Below are 15,226 nucleotides of genomic sequence, written 5' to 3' on the forward strand. Positions count from 1 at the left end.
AGAGAATCACCCGAGCCCAGGTTGGAGGTTGCTGTGAGCTGTGACATTTGGCACTCTACTGAGGGCAATAAAGTGAGACTCTGTCTCAAAAAAAAAAAAAAAAGCCTATAATGAATTGGGAAGGGACAATAACTGGTCCTTTACTATGGATAGTTTGAGAGCCACTGACCTAGAACACACATATCTAAGAAAATATCGTTCATCAGAGCAAGCCCAATCTAACTACAGTCCGATTGATTGTTTACAGAGGGAGAGAAAGATAGGTAATGTGGTGGTCTCCACTTACAACCTCATTCACTTCTAGGTATTGCTGGGCCTGCGTGATACCAGCGATTCCATCGTGGCAATTACTCTTCATAGCCTAGCCGTGCTGGTCTCTATACTTGGACCAGAAGTGGTTGTGGGAGGAGAAAGAACCAAGATCTTCAAACGCACTGCCCCAAGTTTTACTAAAACTATTGACCTTTCCCTAGAAGGTAAGAAATATTCAAAGGTCTAGCTTTTTATTGTGTTACTGTCATTCATTAGATTTTTAATATTATACGGGTAACGCCCACAAGGGTCATATTCAGTCAAGTGATACAGGGAAGTATAAGGGAAAAGTTAACTTCCCTTTCCCAACTTCTCCGAGGGGTGTAAGGTAACTCATTTTCAGTGGGAATCCTTTCATACTTTTTCTAAGCTCACAGAAAGACATGCAAATGTGTGTTTATACATACACACACTCTACATTCATGGTCGAATATCATTTCAGTCAGTGATGGAACATAGACATAGTGGTAGTCCCATGGGACTGTAATAGAGCTGAACAATTCCTGTCACCTTGTGACATTGCAGCCATCCATGTGTGTTGTAGCACAACACAGTACTCACATGTTTGTGGTGGTGCTTGTGTAAACAAACCTACTGTGCTGCCAGCCACATAAAAAGACCATACAATTATATATGGTACTTGTAATAATGATAAATGGCCTTATTACTGGTTCATGTATTTACTACACTATGCTTTTTAAGTTTAATCATACAACAGCCTTGGGCGGCTCCTTCAGGAGGTGTCCAGAAGGCCTTGCTGTCTCAGGAGATGGCAGCTCCCTGTGTCACTGCCCCTGAAGACCTTCCAGTGGGATGGGGTGCAGATGTAAGACAGTGATACTGATGGTCCTGACCCTGTGTAGACTTAGGCTAATATGTGTATTTGTGTCTTAGTTTTTAACAAAAATTTAAAAAGAAAACCTTAAAAATAGAAAAAGTTTATAGACTAAGGATATAAAGAAGCTGTTTTTGTATGGCTGTATAATGTGTGTTTTAAGGTGTTATTACAAAAGAGTAAAAGTTAAGAAAAATTTAAAAGTTTTAAAGTAAAAAGTTACAGTAAGCTAAGGTTTATTGAGAAATACATATATATTTTAAATTTAGGGTAGCTTTAATGTTCTTAAAGTCTACAGTAGTGAATAATGTCTCAGGCCTTTACATTCACTCACTCACTGACACACCCAGAGCAACTTTCAGTCCAACAAACTTCATTCATGGGAAGTGCCCATACAAGTGTACCATTTTTTATAATTTATACTGTTAATTTACTGTACCTTTTCTACATGTAGAAATGATAAGCATAGAATACTTACTGTGTTACAACTGTTCACAACCTCCAGTACAGTGACATGCTGTACTAGTTTATAGCTGGGGTATTAGGCTATACATCTAGGGTTGTGTGAGTACATTCTGTTTGCACAAGGACAATACCACCTATTACAAATTTCTCAGAATGTATCCCCATTGCTACCTGATACACAGCTGTGTAGAACTTTACAGTGAGAAAATACTGTGCACAAATCTATAACTAGTTTTTATTTGGCAGCATATGAGGGACCTGTTTCCAAGTTAATGCATGGAAATCTCTTTTTGATAGCTGCCTACCATTTTATTGAATATAATTTATTCAGTGATTTCCTTATTCATGGACGTGTTTCTGGCTTTTTAATCACTACGAACAATGCAATATATGCAATAAATATCTTTATACATGTATCTTTACACATGTATTCAGCCTCTTAGATCTATGTTATACATCTGCAGATTCAAGCAGGTATGGATCAAAAATATATGGGGGGAGAAAAACAAACATATTTCAACCCCTACAGTAGAACCTCTGTAAGTTGACCACCCAAGGGACTGTAACAAACTTCACCATACAGAGGTGGTCAACATAAGGAACTAGGCCTGTTGTACTGATAGATACATGGGGTGCATGTGTGGTCTATGAAAATTAGGTCAACCTAAGGTGGTGGTCAATGTAGGGAGGTGATCGGTTATGGAGATTCTGCCATATTTACTTTACCTTGTATTAAGTATTATAAGTATCTTAAAAGATGATTTTAAAGTATATGGTATGTGTGTAGGTTATATGTAAATACTATGCCATTTTATGTAAGAGACTTGAGCAGTTTATATTTATGGATACTAAGATTATTCCTAATAGGATGAAGTTTCAGAAGTAGACTTACTGAGTAAAAGGATATATTTTAAGTTCTTATGATTTTTGTAGCCTGTTGGGTAAAAAGATGTTGATTTTTAGGTACTTTAAGAAATCCTTATTTCTGGTATGTTTCCATTGGCTGTCACCTGGAAGGTAATGGTAGTTTCTGGTCTGTGAATCAGCAGGGTGCAGTGATTGGCATGTGTAATCCTATCTACTTCCTAGGCTAAGGCAGAGGATCCATTGAGGGCAGGAGTTTGAGACTAGCCTGGGCAACCTAGTAAGACTTTCTTTCTAAAAATATACAAAAAATTAGATAAACTTGGTGGCTTGTGCTCTTTCTAAGCTAGTCAGGAGGATCCCTTGAACCTAAGAGACCAGCCTAGTCAATATAGCCAGATTCCATCTCATCAGCAAAAAAAGTTTTATATCAAGTGTCATTGCTTCTTTGTTCCTTTGTATGGCCTTGAATAGGACCACAGTGTTGTGAAATTCTGGACCTCTAATTCAGTTCTAATTAATTGATAATGAATAGATAGCATAGAAATACTTATTTGTATAAAAATGGTTATCACATAGCCTTTTTGATAATTTTGATGCCAGTAAAATTTTCAGAGTAACATTGGCTACCTGAAGTTTTAAGGAGAGTTCAACTCTTCCTTGGTGCTAATTAAACCAGTGTCATTGTAGCTCCAAAAACCTGGAAAATGGTGATACAGAGACCATTGCCTCATTTTCAGCTGTGTAATGTGCACACCAAATTGGATGTTGCCTGATTTGTTACCAGTTTTTCTTTTAGCAGATTACATAATCACATCAGAGTTGTTTTGTTTTCAGAGACATAGTTTTGAGATAAGGGTTGGGGGTTAGTCAGCTTTGAATGCTGAATTAGCAAACATTCCCACCCCTAACAGGTTTTATTTATTAGATGGCAGTACCTAGTTGTAGACAGTTTATATACTGAAGAACACATCTGTTTATATCCATCTAGATTACTCTGTAATTTTAATAACAAACTGGAATGGCACCAGAGCAGCAGCAGCTGATTTTTTTTTTGCAGTTTTTGGCCGGGGCTGGGTTTGAACCTGCCACCTCCAGTATATGTGAAATATGGGGCCAGCGCCCTAGTCCTCTGAGCCACAGGCGCTGCCCAGAGTTAAATTTCTTAAGAAAGATTTTTCTGGAGACACTTTATAGGTCAGGCTCCTCATAGAGGAAAACTACAGAGCCCTGTATTACGAATTTTTATTTAATAGCAGCCTTTTTCCTGAAAGTCATGGGGGCGCTGTTGGGAAAGGTACAGGTATAAGGGAAGTACTCTTAACTAGTCAGTTTACTTGCAAGGTCAGACTTAAGAATGAGGCTAATATTAAAGTTTATGAAAGGTATTAACTAAGGGAAATAAAAAAGAGTCTGCCTGAAAGAGAGTTGGAAAACACATTTGGGTAAGACATTAGGTAGGACTTCAGCAGAATAGTGGCACAAATAGCTGAGGCCTTTACCCCAGCCTTGCCCTCCCTCACTTCTAAGGCAGAGGAACCATTCAGCCAAAACGCTGCTAGAATCTTTCTGACAAATGACCAATTTTGAGTATAACCTTTCTGGTAAACTGCTAAAAAAATTTGTCTTGAAATTTTTCTTTCCCAGTTAGTGGTTAAATATACATAGCTTAAATTTATTTTAACCATTTTTAAATGTATAGTTTTGTGCAGGCATAGGCAGTCCATTCCATAAAAGGTATGTCTTCAGATGTTTGAAGATGTTCTCTCCCTGCAGCTTTTACCTGTGTTAAATATACCCTTAACAAGTGCTCACCAAACATGTGGTAGATTAAGAATCTTAGTACCCCTTTCATTGTTGGGAGTTTTGTGTACCTTCAGATTATTCTCCCATGCATGTCATCTGCAGCCAGACCTCGCCCATCTTAGAGAACCCCTCCCCTAGCATGGTTCCCTAAATATTTTTCAGGCAGTGTACAACCCATCAATATGAAGAAGCACATACAGTGAGATTACGACAATACCCTTTTACAGACAGGTAGAGTGTTTAGTTATATAGCTTTTCCATTGCTAGATGAGTGTTTCCTCAGAGTAATAAGTCTAAATTCTGAAAATTAATAGCTTTTGGGGGGGAATTTTGAGACTGATTTCTTCTCTTTATAATCAGATAGTCAGCTTTGGTCTCATCTTGTTTCCCCAGAGTGTTGGTATATGCCTACTTTCTTCAAGAGCAGATTGACATTACTCTTTTGCACCAGATAACTTTACTTTCAGACCTTTTGATGCCTGCCTTCGTGCATCATCTTCAAAGTTGTACCAAAAACAATATTTCTGAAAGATGTTAGAGGGTGCCTTGTGGGAGGAAAAAAAGAGTTCTGTGGTTTAGTTTAGCAAAGTCATTAGCACATTGCACGGGATTGCTCAGTGCTTTAACTGCACTTGGAAAAATCTGCTTAAGATGAAGATAAAAAGTTAGGCAAACCTACTTGAGCACACAACACTTTTTCAGGGCATGTGGAATAACATCTTAAGGTAACATTGCCTGGTATAGAGCATTTCTGTGTTTGTTTATAGACAATTGTGCCAACAAAGGATGTTTGACTATTTGGTAAAGAACTGGATGTTTCAGTTATATGCTTCTATTGAGTTAACAGTATTATATAAGTGTTTTCTTTTTCTGCTGACATTGGGCAAAAAAACCCTCCCATGCTAAATGGTAAGTATTTGGATGACTTACACAAAACATCTTTGCTAAGTAACATTCTGCTGGATCTCTTGTTTGCATGGATATTTCCAGGTATTACCTTAATGCTCACCTCCTAAACATTCTGCTTGCTTTTAACCAGTATTTTAAGAGAGTAACTCTTGTACATATTCCTACAGGTGATCAGTTTGCTCAGCCTATTAAATTTCCCATGAATGGAATCTCAGATGTGAAAAATACTTCAGAGGACAGTGAAAACTTGCCATCAAGTTCTAAGAAGTCTGAGGAGTGGCCTGACTGGAGTGAGCCCGAGGAGCCTGAAAACCAAACTGTCAACATACAGATTTGGACTGGAGAACCAAGTGATGCTGGCCAGTCCCAGTGTGCTACGTTGGATGCAGAGTCATCATCTTGGGGTGATTGTGAGCCCAGCAGCTTAGATACTATAGTAGCCCCCACAGGTAGAATCACTGCTGCAAAACCTGTCACCTCCAGGGAGCAGAACCCCATTCCTGCTTTGCTTCCACTCACTGAAGAGTCTAAACCTTGGAAATCAAGCCTACCCCCAAGCCCCAGTCTCACACAAAGCAGGGAGGATGTGGACCAAATCAAGCTACCAAAAGGGTCATCACAAGAAAAGCCCCTTAAATTTCCTTTAGAACTTGGTTTAGGAGAGGAATTTACCATTCAAGTAAAAAAGAAGCCAGTACCAGATCCCGAGTTGGACTGGTTTGCTGATATGATCCCAGACATTAAGCCTTCAGCTGCTTTCCTTATTTTACCTGAATTAAGGACAGAAATCAAAGATGATGTCTCACCAGTGATGCAGTTTTCCTCAAAATTTGCTGCAGCAGAGATTACTGAGGTGGGTACTTTTTTTGAATTAAATTATACTCCTCGTCTAAGGATTTCCCTTGGAGGTCCTAGTAGGACTGTTCCATTTATAACAAACATGCTGTTTTCCCATCGAAGGCAAATAGTAATATATATAATTGGCTAAAACAAGTCAAGCATAAAAGCAACAAAATCAGTTCCTATAAATGGTGTGTTTCCTTTCCCAGAGAAATGTAAGCAATGCTTAGGCTAAGTATTTAACCTTTTTATTTGAAAAAGGGATTAAGCCAGAAATCTGGTATCATCAAGACTAATTTTTTTTTGAACTGGATTGTTATTTTTCCAGTGCCCTAGTTTTGTAATAGTGGGACCAAAGTAATCCTGCTTTTTAAATTTAGTATGAGGTATTCTGGCATTAAAAGACAAGTGTTTAAAATTCCTGGTTTTTCACATTTGGATAAGATTTGTTTCAGCGGGTTGCTCTTGGTGTGCTTTATTTTGTTGCAGGGAGAGGCTGAAGGCTGGGGAGACGAAGGGGAGCTGAACTGGGAAGATAGTAACTGGTGACAATAGATGTAAGTTAAACTTTAGGAAAAGCTTTTAAAAATCAAATTAATACCTCAAAAGCAGGCTCTATGGACCAGAAAACCCCAAAGCGGCCTGTTTTTCCCATACCAGGAACTCTTTTTCCAGTCAGTGCCAAATGAAGTGTGAGACCAACCTGGTGTGCTGGCTAAAAACCCCGGGTGGTGAAGAGGCTCACAGTACTGGTTTCCAGGAGGAAGAGCCTGTGTGCATTTGCCCGAGTTCAATTTCTATGAAGAGCAAGTAGCTGAGGAAAGGTTGAATTTACAACCTCTTCCAGGATAATTCTGGAAGGAAAATAAAAATTCAAGCTGGTTAGCTTAATTTTGTGCCATTTCTTTTAACAGAAAGAAGAGTAAGCTCTATTATGAAATACAACTTACTGAAAAAAATTTTAGCTATAAATTATATAAATGATTTAAAATTGCTAAGGTTTTCTTAGGCAGCTTATTTATTTGTTTACAGTTGTACTAAGTGAATGGTCCTGGGTGGACCTTGACACATGTATTACGTTGTACCAAAGTTCTTAATGAGAAATATCCCCCACGATCCTCTTGTTCTCTAAATGTCAATAAAGACTATTTTCACTAGATTCAACTTTATAAAAGCTGTTTTATGTGTTAGAAAATGTACATACATAATTACATCAGTATCTTCTTTTACAAAACAAAGCACCAACTGCAGGTCTACCTAGTGATGATACCCTAGAGCAGACGTTTCAGCTTATCTATCTTTTCTTGGAGCACCTCCATTTCCATTAGAAGCCAGGCAGGAGCAGGAGCTTTCTGGAGTAATGACTCAGTTGCTTCCAAGCCCCCTGCTACTCCTTGCAATGCTGACCTGTACTCTTCTTCCAAGGGGAACTCATGACGAGCTCTTTTTGCAAAAGGCTGGAAAATGAAAAGTAATGTGATAAAGTAATGCCATAATACCCATCCTAAAAATAGAACTTTCCTTTTGGACTAGAATAAAGCTTATCAGAATAAATTCTAAAACTGCAAAAGTTTATGTGCAAATTTTATTCTAGTCATTGGATCATTAGGGTGGAAAAGAGCACACACACCCATCCCCACTCTCACAGTCATCTAGAAAAATATGAGAAGGCATTTTGGTTTATGAGAGTGATTCAAGGTGCTGTCTCCAGTACCTTAGCTTATATGTGGCTTATAAGAGAATGTTCTGTCCTATCCCAGTGCACTCCCAATGAGAAGTGCTGCCTTGTCAGTAATATCCAGTGAGTATTCTTCAGACATACAATCCATCATTATACAAAAGCACCATGTGTGAATTTTATACATGCTTTTGTTTTCTTTGTAATTGATGAGAACTATAATCTTTCAGATTTTTTTGGAAGCCAGTTCAATAAAATGTAAACTTTCAAACATTGCACTAGGGAGGGAGAGAGGTGGGGCCAAGACATCTCTTTATAATCGTGGTCTTCCTAAGGAAGGTCACAATAAATTTAAATTCATGAGGGCTTATTTACATAACTGATACATAATGAACTTTATAGGTTTTAGGCATAAAAACTACATGTCTTAAAAATAAATTAACAAACTTATTTTCTTTTTATAAGAATTGTGATTAAAACTTAGCAGAACATTATTCCTCATGGATTACTATTCCACATATACTGCTAATGCTCCAAACAATATTTCAAATATCCTTATTAGTATAACTTCCTGCTTTCTGATAGGTAGATGGGACTTTTTATATACTGCCAAAAACAAAAACTATTAAGAGGTTGATCTGATGAATGAGGCAAGGATAAAACTACACATTTTGGAAGGTAAGTTAATTTTCTCCTGCAGTTCAGAAGCTACTGCATTTGTAACATCATTGGTATGATACATAACTTCCCTTTACGGTTACCATGAATAGAAAGTTATATTGAAAGAGTATATGTGGTATTTAATATGTGTCACGTTTAAAGCTTTCTTACTTTCTTGAGGTCTCGATTCTGTGTTGACAACTTCTCAGGAAGAAGAAATGTGATTTCTTAAAGAGCAACTACTATAAAAGAGGACTTTACACGTATGTCTAGGGCATTGACTTGAGATTCAGCATAAGGCCAAGAACCAAGCTAGCTTCTGTATTTTCAGTAGTAAAAGGCAGCCCATACCTGTAAAGGTGACCTTTCTGCTACTTCTGTAGTCACTTTAGTAAAGTGTTTCCAAAAAATACCTTTTTCCCATTTTATACGTTCTATTTTGTCAGCTTCAGTTTCATCCACAAACCCAGTCTTCAGAGACCATGAAAACCAAGGAAATGTTAGGGTTAGGCACTCTCTATTAGCATATTTTCTTAATACTCAGAAAATGAAGAGGCTAAATAATTTGTATAAGCTTTGTCTCCAGCCAGTCTTGAACAGGATAAATTCTGGAAGTTAGTTGGAAGCATCTGTAAATGCTTCCTTTTACTGTAATCTGGTTAATGACTGTGTTCTTTCCTACAGAAAAACTAAGGAGTCCTCTTTCTGGGAAAAAATGACAGTCTTATACTTTCTCCTGGAATTCTTAATTTGTAGTTTAATTCTGTTAGTACTTCAGTTAACCCTTAACATACCCCCACATTGTCACTAAGTTCTAAAGTATGCAAACATGGAAGCCCTGGGATTTAAAACTTTGGTCTCAACTGTAAAAATAGCTTTAAAAATAATGTTGGAAAAATAAATCCTGGCTGTAGAAAAGTAATGCCTAATTTAGGCCTAACATATGGTAATAAACATCCTAATTATGATCATTAGTAATGGCCTAGGATCCTCTTAAGTCATCTCACAGCCTGGATAATCAATGCTACTGTATCTCAGGTACCACTGACGGAGAGTAGAGCGACTCCAAATGTTGCATTGCTGTAACTTATAATTGCTTAATCTGTGTGAGCTCTGAAAAATTTAAGCTAAGAAGACTCTCAAGTAGGTTATAATTATGCTATAGAATAAGACATGGGCTATATAAATAAATACCTTCTCCAGAAAAGATACAACTTTGTGCTTCATTTCTTCAGAACTGAGACACTGGGGAACTATTTCTTCATGATTTGTTCCCTATTAAGATTGGTAAACAAGACCAATTTTAATATATTTCAGTAAGTTACAAAGACAAATACATGAGTTCTAAGAGCACCTTTAATCAAAAATTCATTTTAAAAGAAAATAGTGCCAGAAAATAATAAAAGATGATAAGCTTGTAATTAATTCAGAGTGCCTTAGGATGATACTATATTAACTTCTGTACAGGTTTAGTGCTGCCAGTGTTACTTCTGCTCAGTCATGCTGATGTCTCTGGCACAGCCCCAACTGCACAAATGGGTAAGAGCAAAGGAGCAAACGATGGTGGAGGTTACCTTCTCCACAGACCTGACTAACAGGTGTAGAAGGTTCATCAACCTGACTCTAATGACGGTTCAATATGAAATGTATTATTCAACCCAGAAATACTGCCTGAAGACAAGGCCTACATTAATAGGCCTGGTTTGAATGCCTGTTCTGGTCCTTGTTATTCAGAGGACCTTAGGAAATTCACTTCATCTTTCTAGGCTTCATTTTGAGATCCTATAAAATAGATAATTAGTAATATTCTCTCCAAATAATTTTATAATTAGGATACAAAAGCAGCTCAATAAATCTTTCTGGAATGTTTTGGAATACATGAAATATTAAAGTGTTTTGGACATCATCATGATAAATTAATCTTTTTTTTTCATGATAAATTAATCTTATAATTACCTCAGCAAACTCAGTAAACGCCTCCAAGGTATGTTGTTCTAGCAGCCAATTCTTATCAGCTAACAGTAAAGCAAAAATACATGACAGGTTGGGCAGAATGTTGTCCTAAAGAGAGAAAAAGAACCCTCACTAGAGTACATTTAATATACCCAATGTTGTCAAATTTCTATAATCTGTCCCTGTGAAAAGGTATTTAAAACATGTTGGGTCATCACTCCTTTGCTCAGGTCCTTCTAATAGCGTCCTATTTCCCTGAGAGTCAAAGCCAAAGTCCTTACAATGGCCTGCAAAGCCCTGCTCCCAGAATCTGGAGTACATCAGGCATGCTCCATCACTAAGGCTTTGCACTTGCTGCTTCCCTAGATACCTAGATGGCTTAATCCCTCGTCTAAAGGTTTTTACTTGCACGTCACATTGGCGCAGACTCCACTAGCCGTATCCCATTGCAGACTGAACCCCTACCTCCATATTCTCTGTCCCCCTTCCCTGCTTCATTTTTCTCCATAGCAGTTACGACAATTTAACAATTACATATTAACACGTTATTGTCTGTTACAGATGGGGATTTATTAGTTTGGTTTATTATTGTATTACCAATGATCAAAACAGTACCCGATAAAGCAAAAACCCATTTTTCTTGAATGGGTAAATAAAACAATCTCATTTCGTGCCTTTTTTTATTTTTAGAGACAGCATCTATGTTGCCCTCTGTCATACATTGCTCATAGCAACCTCAAACTCTTGAGCTTAAGCAATTTTCTTGCCTCAGCCTCAGCCTCCCAAGTAGCTGGGACTACAGGTGCCTGCCACAACGCTCTGCTGCTTTCTTGTTATTGTCATTGTTTAGCAGGCCCTGGCCAGGTTTGAACCCACCAGCCCCAGTGGATGTGGCTGGCACCCTAACCACTGAGTTATAGGCGCTGAGCCCATTTCATGCTTTAAATGCCTCCTCTATGCTGATGAATCTCCAAGAATCCCCAAAATTTCTTCAAGCCCTGACTTCATCCTTGGTATAATAATAAGGCATTGTGATTTCTGTTAATGAAATACTTGTTTCATAGGTTCAGGGCCTACAAATGGTCCATAGCTATAGATGAATGAAACAACATTTTGGAACGAACTACTTTATGGTAAAAAGAAGACAGCTCAGAGGCCAAGTATCTTTGGATACTTTTGTCAAGGAAATTAAAAAGAAGCTGTCAACATACACACCTCAAGAAATACACCCTTGCATGCTGGAAACAGATGGGACACTGTCATTAACTTGTGAATAAGAGAACCTTTTAGAAAGTAATCAAGTTATATTCTTGGTTTCAAGGAGTTCAATCAGCATGTACTGAGATAACATTATGTGTTTGCTCTGATTACGTAAGAAGTTCTCATTAGTGTGGAGCTTTTTATAGTCTCTCTTTTGGAGTTTAAAAAAAAGTTATTAAACTCTAGTAATAAGGAAAGCAAAATTCTCAATTTATGAACATCTACATCTCAATTCAGTAGATGTATGTTGTTAGGCTCTTACACTATAATTTTATAAGAATCTTATTTGTCAGCTATAAATACTTTGCAATATTTTTGAAAATATTAAAATTATCCGTTTTCCTAATTATACGCTATTCCCTAGAAGACATTATTATGTGTTTCTATCCTCAGGAACTGTGTACTAGTGCCCAATTTGAATGAGAATCTTATATTCCAGATTAAAGCCAGTTAATTTGTATGTCAATATACTTTTCTAAAAGAAAATAACTTAAAGTTCTACTTTGACAATTATTTTCTCTGGAAAATAGCTTTCCTTTTTCCAACTTTATTATCAGTAATGTTATGACAGAAGTTTAGGAATTAAAAGCTTAAAAAATACTTAGTAATTCTTACAGAGATTTTGTTTTCAAAATATAGGAACATTCATGACGAGCTTAAGCAACATAGTGAGACCTCATATTCAAAGAAAATTTAAAAATTAGGCAGATATACTTGGGAGGAGGCTGAGGAAAGGAGCCTGAGGCTACAGTGAGCTATGATTGCAACACGGCATTCCAGCCTAGGCAACAAAGCAAGTTCCTGTCTCTTAATAAAAAAGAGTTAAAGAATATATATTACCTGGATAGCTTGAGGTATAAAAAGTTTTCTTAGAGAAGATACAAAATCCAGCATTGCCAAACAAACATGGTCAGGAGGCTCTAATCTAAGTAGTGATGTCTGCAAAGTCATGACCTATAGAGGGAAGACCAGATAACAGTTATAAATAAAAGTAGTCTTTTCCATAGGGATAATGCTATCTTAAGATTTGGGTGGAACTATGGGGATGGAAAACAAAACCAGAACAACCAAACGCACTATAAAGCCTGAACTTCACATAGAATCTGAATAAAACAAATGAACAAGTCAGTTAGTACATTTTTTTTTTACCATGCCCTCTTGCCTTTAACCACTGTAAAATATAAAAATACATGTGTTCCTAGAAAGTTTAAAAATTATTTCATATAGACATATACCTCATTTTATTGTACTTTGCTTTATTGTGCTTCATAGATTATGTATTTATTTTTTACAAATTGAAAGCTTGTGGCAACCCTGCAACTAGCAAGACAGCACCATTATTCCAAAAGCATGTGCTCCCTGCACATATTGGTAATCCTTGCACTACTGTAAACTTCTTCATTACTCTTCTGTCAGTTATGGCGATCTGTGATCAGTGATCTTTGATGTTACTGCTATAATTACTTTGGGAAACCAAAACCCATGCCACACACAAGATGGCAAACTTAAATTTTGTGTGTTCTGGCTGCTTCACCAACTGGCAGTTACCCAGCCTCCCTCTCCTGGGGCCTCCCTATTCTCTGAGATACAATAATATTGAAATTAGGCAATTTAAGCCTACAATGGCTTCTGAGTGTTAAAGTAAAAGGAACACTGTTAAGCCTCTCATTTTAAAAGAAAAGCTAGAAATGATTAAACTTAGCGAGCCTGTTGAAAAAGCTAAGATAGACTGAAAGAAAGCTAAGCCTCTTGTGTGAGTTATCCCTAGTTGTGAACGCAAAGGAGAAGTTCCTGAAGGGGGGGGGATCAATTCTGTCCAGTCCACTCATACTAAACCTGTGGGTCACAACCCCTTTGGGGGGTCAAATGATCCTTTCACATGGGTTGCCTAAGACCATATTGCATATCAGATATTTACATTACGATTCATAACAGTAGCAAAATTACAGTTACAAAGTAGCAATGAAAATAATTTTATGGTTGGGGGTCACCACAATATGAGGAACTGTATTTAAAGGGTCATAGCATTAAGAAGGTTGAGAACCACTGTTCTAAAGCCTCTGAATCACTTCAGATAAGCTAAAGGCCTTTTCACTGTCTCTTTGTTATCTTAGAACTACCAAAAGAACTGCATAACTAAAGCACCTCCACAAGGATCTCTCAGATAATGACCAAGTTCTGTTTGTCCTAGTCAGTTGTATAAGCTGGGGACCAAAGAGAAAATTCACAAATGCTCCTCTTTCAAAATCATTTTATTCCTTCAAAGAAACAATGAAGGTTATCCTTTAACCCTGTGGTCCCCAAACACCAGGCCATCTGTGGCCTGTTAGAAACTGGGCCACATAGCAAGAAGTTGGGGTGGGGGTGGGGGTGGTGAGGTGGTGATGCTAGAGCTGGGGAGTGGCTGCAAATACTGATTTTCATTGGCAGAGAGGTTTGACTGCACAGAGACCATAATAAATCAGTTGCTTGCAAACTCCTATCAAAATCACTCCCACCCATGGAAATTTCTGTCTATGGAAAAATTGTCTTCCATGAAACTAGTCCCTAGTGCCAAAAAGGCTGGGGACCTCTTCTTTGATCCAGACTGGTTATATTCCACACTCCCACAGCTGATGAAATGCCTTTGAAATTACCACAAATGCAAAGTTCGACAAATGAAGTAGGACTTCTAACGTCAAGGAATTTTCTTGGGCAACTAATAACAAGTTTTAAATGCTTTTAAATAAATAATTTTAAAGAAATGTTTCTGGAAAGTTATTTTGAGTATACCAGTTTAACAACTTCCTTAGCAAATGTTTAAAGCATTAAGTTGGTCACTGTTCCTACCTGACTTATCAGTTGAGGATCTAGAGTTTGAATGAAAAATCCCAACAGTGGAAGTAAGAGGCTGAGTGTCTGTTGAACATAAGGTTGATCCGTTACCTTACATAAGAAACATAAAATAATTTTGGTGAAAATTTTCAATTACATGATAATAGCTGTAAAAACAGCAACTTTCACTGTGCACTTATTATATACCAGGCAATATGATAAGCATTTTATGCTTATCACCTCCTTTAACACCTTACAACAATGGAGGATGTAAATATTATTACTCTTAAAAGAAAACAAAAAAATGATTTGTTTAAATCCCATGGCTAAGAAAAAGCAGAGCCATGACAGGAAACCAGATTTAAATCCAAAGTGCATCTAAGTGCTTATCTGCCACTGAAAAGCCTGATTGTTCCTTAGTCATCTTAAAATTATATTATTCACAATTATTTCTATCATAATATTACAAGTTATATCCCTAGCACAGATATCCGAATATTTATCGAATGATTTGTGAGCATCAGAGGAAAGCACTTGTTGAGGTGGTAGTATCAAGATACTACAGTGGGCAATCTGACCGCAAACAAATATTAATGATAAAACATCTGCAAAATCATTTCTATCATCTCCCAAAATTATGCATAGTGTCTTCAGCTTCCACAGGTTGCCAGAAGTCACACATTTATTCCTGTTTAGTCAAAGAAAAACAAATGTCACATTTAAAATGTTACACTAGGCTCGGCGCCTGTGGCTCAAGCGGCTAAGGCACCAGCCACATACACCTAAGGTGGCGGGTTCGAATCCCCAGCCCGGACCCGCCAAACAACAAT

The 15,226-nt window shown here is 37.4% G+C and overlaps 2 protein-coding genes across 4 annotated transcripts in view; one reads left to right on the forward strand and one right to left on the reverse strand.

Annotated features, from left to right (window-relative positions):
• SCYL3 (SCY1 like pseudokinase 3) overlaps nt 1-7,281 on the forward strand; it is a 38,863-nt gene extending 31,582 nt beyond the window's left edge. Inside the window, exons 11-14 of one of the 3 annotated variants that reach the window (XM_023510721.1) lie at nt 305-476; nt 5,359-6,044; nt 6,521-6,588; nt 6,692-7,281. In XM_023510721.1, coding sequence (XP_023366489.1) covers nt 305-476; nt 5,359-6,044; nt 6,521-6,580 — 918 coding nt within the window. In that variant the 3' untranslated portion in view covers nt 6,581-6,588; nt 6,692-7,281. Of the gene's footprint in view, nt 1-304; nt 477-5,358; nt 6,045-6,520 lie in introns of all 3 variants that reach the window. The other 2 variants (XM_023510722.1, XM_003785714.3) reach the window with 2 other exon arrangements.
• Nucleotides 7,276-15,226, reverse strand: part of CUNH1orf112 (chromosome unknown C1orf112 homolog) — a 128,005-nt gene continuing 120,054 nt past the window's right edge. The window contains exons 19-24 of the mRNA XM_003785829.3: nt 14,412-14,507; nt 12,423-12,536; nt 10,326-10,430; nt 9,564-9,644; nt 8,721-8,840; nt 7,276-7,488 (exon numbers count right to left, since the gene is read on the reverse strand). Of these exons, the coding sequence (XP_003785877.1) occupies nt 7,303-7,488; nt 8,721-8,840; nt 9,564-9,644; nt 10,326-10,430; nt 12,423-12,536; nt 14,412-14,507 (702 nt within the window). The 3' untranslated portion in view covers nt 7,276-7,302. The remainder of the gene's footprint in view (nt 7,489-8,720; nt 8,841-9,563; nt 9,645-10,325; nt 10,431-12,422; nt 12,537-14,411; nt 14,508-15,226) is intronic.

The sequence above is a fragment of the Otolemur garnettii genome, unplaced genomic scaffold, assembly GCF_000181295.1.
Source record: "Otolemur garnettii isolate 467f Iridium unplaced genomic scaffold, OtoGar3 scaffold00016, whole genome shotgun sequence".
Taxonomy (NCBI): domain Eukaryota; kingdom Metazoa; phylum Chordata; class Mammalia; order Primates; family Galagidae; genus Otolemur; species Otolemur garnettii.